This window comes from Helianthus annuus, chromosome 6 (genome assembly GCF_002127325.2).
Source record: "Helianthus annuus cultivar XRQ/B chromosome 6, HanXRQr2.0-SUNRISE, whole genome shotgun sequence".
NCBI lineage: Eukaryota > Viridiplantae > Streptophyta > Magnoliopsida > Asterales > Asteraceae > Helianthus > Helianthus annuus.
In genome coordinates this window covers 72,084,001-72,088,261 of record NC_035438.2, presented here as the reverse complement: position 1 = coordinate 72,088,261, position 4,261 = coordinate 72,084,001, and the positions used below count along the sequence as shown (strand labels likewise).

General features: G+C 37.2%; 1 protein-coding gene across 5 annotated transcripts; it reads left to right on the top strand.

Moving 5' to 3' along the window:
* Positions 1-251: 251 nt before the first annotated feature.
* Positions 252-3,162, top strand: LOC110879147 (NADP-dependent D-sorbitol-6-phosphate dehydrogenase). 5 transcript variants are annotated; one of them, XR_004861539.1, is made up of 4 exons: positions 252-422; positions 521-735; positions 854-2,454; positions 2,726-3,162. XR_004861539.1 is itself a non-coding variant. In XM_022127569.2 (4 exons), the coding sequence occupies exons 2-4, from the start codon at positions 2,096-2,098 to the stop codon at positions 2,804-2,806; spliced, it is 348 nt and encodes a 115-aa protein (XP_021983261.1). In that variant the 5' UTR covers positions 254-735; positions 854-2,095; the 3' UTR covers positions 2,807-3,131. The 5 variants fall into 5 exon arrangements, 2 of the variants coding, with proteins under 2 accessions (XP_021983261.1, XP_021983262.1); XR_004861538.1 differs by having other exon boundaries at positions 252-431; XR_004861537.1 differs by having other exon boundaries at positions 252-735; positions 854-2,142; positions 2,259-2,454.
* The last annotated feature ends 1,099 nt before the right edge of the window (positions 3,163-4,261 follow it).

Genomic DNA, 4,261 nt, shown 5'->3' with positions numbered 1-4,261 from the left:
TAAGCATATCCAAAGGACTTCTTAAGGTCATTTAAATTTCCTTAAAACACCCTTAAAGCATGATGTACAAGTCTTTTAAGCACCATAAAACATCAGTTTCCACTTATACCCTTACTTCACTCAAGCCTTTTAAGTACAATAAAACAATTCACCCGGATCACAATCTCTACCGTTCATTTTTATACATGGATTATAATCTGGACCATTCATTTTGAAAACCTTGTCCATTGTGAAAGATAAGGGAGAGAGAAAACACAAATCAAAGATGGATCTGACCGCCCCTTTCCTTTTCGTTCTCTCTCTCTCTCTTACTCAAAGATTAAGATTTTAGATCTGGATCTATTCACCGTAAGCTGTTGTTCTCGAGGATCTCGACACCTTCCCTAAGATGGTTGAAGATGGATCCCTAGCCGTCGCATCTGGTGAAGACGGTGGTGATTTCAACTATCTGTGATCTTATGCTTCAATTTCTCTTATGCTTCAATTTCTCTTTTGTTGGTTTATCATTGATCATCCCTAGGGTTTTGTTGTTTCGGGACAAGAATCATGGATGTTCTCTCCAACCTACCCGCTGTGGATGCAAAAATGGGTCAAGCGAAAGAAGCCCTAACTGCCCTTCGCCGCCCGAAAGTTAATCATAATCCAACGTCTAAGAGTCTTCTTTATGTTGCTGCCAGAGAACTTTCTCGAAGGATAATGGGTGAAGAAGCTGGCGACGACACGATGGTTTACAAGGTACCGTGAATCTGTGAGTTTATTCACTTTTTGTTTACTTTTAAATAAGTATGTGTTTCGTATTTTGTTGAGGATTTGACTATTATTAACTGATTGATATATGTTATTTGTACTGTAGACCCAACAAAAGTTTTCTAAGGTTCATCGGCCAGCCACAGCGACACCGATGGCAGGTGACGGCTGAGGATGGTGATTGCGTTGCGAGAGTCACCCGGAGTGATGACAAATTAGGGCTTCGCATCTCTGTTGAGGCTTTTTGTTGATTCGAGCTTCACAGGTTTTGGTTACAATATCTCAGTTAGGGGTTTTCATCTCTATTAGGGTTTAGAGCGTGTGTGTTGTTTAGTTTTTTTTAGTTGTGTTTTGTAGCAGATCTAGGATTCACATATTTGTTAAGGCTTTGTTTCTTTTTTTACTTTTCTCTGTGTTTTCTCCATTATAGACCAATGTTTGTTCGGAAGGCAAGAATAACAACAGAGCATTCGACAATCACTGAAGAAGCTGAGATTGATCTGTTTGAAGATCCTTTGTAAATTCGGTTCTTGGTTCTTGATTTTTAGTTGTTTCTCTTTTTTTTTCTTGGTTCTTGATACTTGTTAGGGTTCTTAATTTCAGAGATAATGATCGAATCATTAGGTGTGATGGATAAGTTGCAGTGGTTCTTGATACTTATAGTTTTTAAAAGTTTAGATGGTAAAATCTGGCTAATTTATGATCATTCTTTTTCCTAAATTGACATTTATGAACTCAATATGGTATTGCTGCCTGTTGTTTTGTTTTAACCAACTCATGGCCAATGGGTTGTTAACTTCGTACTTAATTTTCATTTTTGTGGTCATCCTATTTTCATTGATTTCTTCTATAACTGAATAATGACATGTTCAATTGATTTCTTCTATAACTGATATTTTCTTATTCGTGTGTTCGGATATTTATACTTAAATTATGGCGTACTTTATTAGCAGCCATCATCATGGCTGAGGATGTTACCGGTAACCTCACCAGACACTAATCAAATACATTGTATGTTAGGAAGCATAAGTTAGTTGTTTTGCAATTTCTTAAACTATATGAACTTCACCATAAAAATACTTACTAGCATGGAAAAAGAAGAATGGTACATGTATTCTCTGTTTCGAAAACATAACACCATGAGAAATTGAGAACACCGTCCTTTTGTGTTTGGAGCCTTACATGAAATGTAATTACTTTCACACTTTTTTACCATTGTATATAAGAAAGTATATTTTATTGTATGTTATAAAACTACTTTTTTTTAAGGTTAAAAAAAAACTACTGTAACATATTAAAAGGTTAGAAAAGCTCAAGAGCTTCTGAATGGTTTCGAGTTGGGCATGCCATGGAACAAACGGTTTCCATGGGATTGGTTCGTAGCATTGGGATCAGGTTAGTTATTATTGCATTCTTTTTACCATTCATAACTTGGTTTATCAGTTATTCATACAATGTAGGGAATACTGTTTTTCAAAATTATGCAGCAACTATGACATTTTCTTGACCAGAGATTGCTTAGGTTACTCTAAAATAAAGCCAGCTGTAAACCAGATTGAAACGCATCATTATTTCCAGCGCGACTCTCTTGTTAACTTCTGTCAGAAGCATGGAATTGCAGTTACAGCCCACACTCCCCTTGGTGGCTCCTTGGCTAATACAGAGTGGTTCCGTTCGGTGTCTTGCTTAGATGACCCAGATCACAAAGTAACTTTGATTTTCAGCTTGAAAATTGATTGTGATTAGTTAAGATTATGAAAAAAAATGTTAAATGAGGGATGCAGCAAATACAAGTTCAAACTGTCAAAAGTGATTGATTTTTGTCAGCTCAATCTACCATTTTTCAAAATCATTCTGATAGCTACAGGCCAGAGCTTTAGTTGAAATATCATATAAACTGTCATAAATACTACCATGTCAAACAAGTTTCTAAAAGTCAAAATGGGAATTGACTAAAATTGGTTTTGTTTGTGATCAGGGCTTGGCTGAGAAGTACAAGAAAACCATTGCGCAAGTGGTTCTACAATGGGGCATACAACTCACGCCTGCACTCACTTGAGCATGTTATGGTTAACCTCCGCTCGCCCAGGCTACCACGCTCACCCCGGCGCTCACGTGTGACCGCTCGAGGCACCCCGTTGCGGTCCTCGTGAGCGACCTGGCCGTTAATGTGGCTCACCACGGCGCTAACGGGTGCCACAACGCACAGTCTTATTGTTGTTTGCACCATACACAGCTCGACACTAACCTAGAAGCTGGAATCAGTATGCTTGATAATAGTCTGAAGCTAATGTCAATAAGAGCCTAGCATGTGTATTTCTTAGTTTAGTTTTAATAAACAATCACAACTATATTAAAATGTACTAATTTTGGTTTTTTTTATTTATGCAATACAAAAAAAATTACATATACAAATGAGAACCTTGTAGTGACTTAACTAGATAGTTGCAAACTCATGTCGCACTATTGGTACATGGCTTTTGGTTATGGGCTGCTAAAACCCGCATTGTCGTTAGGTCCCTATTGCGAGTCTCCACAAGCATGGTTTATAATTTCTTTAGACATTAGCCCTGAGCTCGTGTTGCTAGCCTAAAATGTGCTGACTTGCTATATGTTTTTGGTGCCACCACGTCGTATTTCTTAATACCTTTTATTTGTTTTTTTTTATATAAATTCTGTATCTTTAATTTGATTTCTGTATCTTTTATTTTATATTTGACAAAAAGAGCTTAAAACGAGTGTGAAGGTTATTGTCGTCAGTTTCCTTTAGCCTCTTGCATAAATTATTTTTTAAAAAGTTAATTGTCATTTTCATTCATGTGGTTTGGTGGAAAATGTCACTTTAGTCCAAAAAAAAAAGCGCCAGTTCCGTCCACAATATTTTTGAAACGTGCCACTTCAGTCCAAAATGATAAAGCCTTGCGCCAGTTTTGTCCTCAACATTTTTAAGGGCGCGTTATCTTTTTAGACTGAAATGACACATTTCAAAAATGTTGAGGACGGAAATGGTGCAAATTTTTTTTAGACTAAAGTGGTATTTTCCACCAAACCACAAAGACGAAAATGACACTTAACTCTTTTTCAAATTACCAGAAACAATATAAGACTAAACAGGTAATGTGGAAAAATATGCGGATGATGACTTATGGGGTTCAATTGCTACACCACCTCCAAAAGTGGGTACAAAGCCTCTAAATGCAAACTAGAGTGCTGCCATTGATGACCATGATTCATGGGCCGATATCGTAGCAGCTGCACCAATCACCAATGTCAACCCTACCGGTCTGAAAATGGGAGCTCGGAGGATAAACTAGGGATTCTTCGACTCAGATACAATTACCACGTTGCAAATTGTCTCCGCCGCAGCATCGTTGCAAATTGTCGCCGCCGCAGCATCGACGGGTTACCAAGAAAGTTGATTATTATTGTGAAATTTGATTATGATAAAATTATCCTTACATTAACATTATTTTTGAATAAAAGCTATGTGCATAAAAATTAGGGGGTGTTAAAC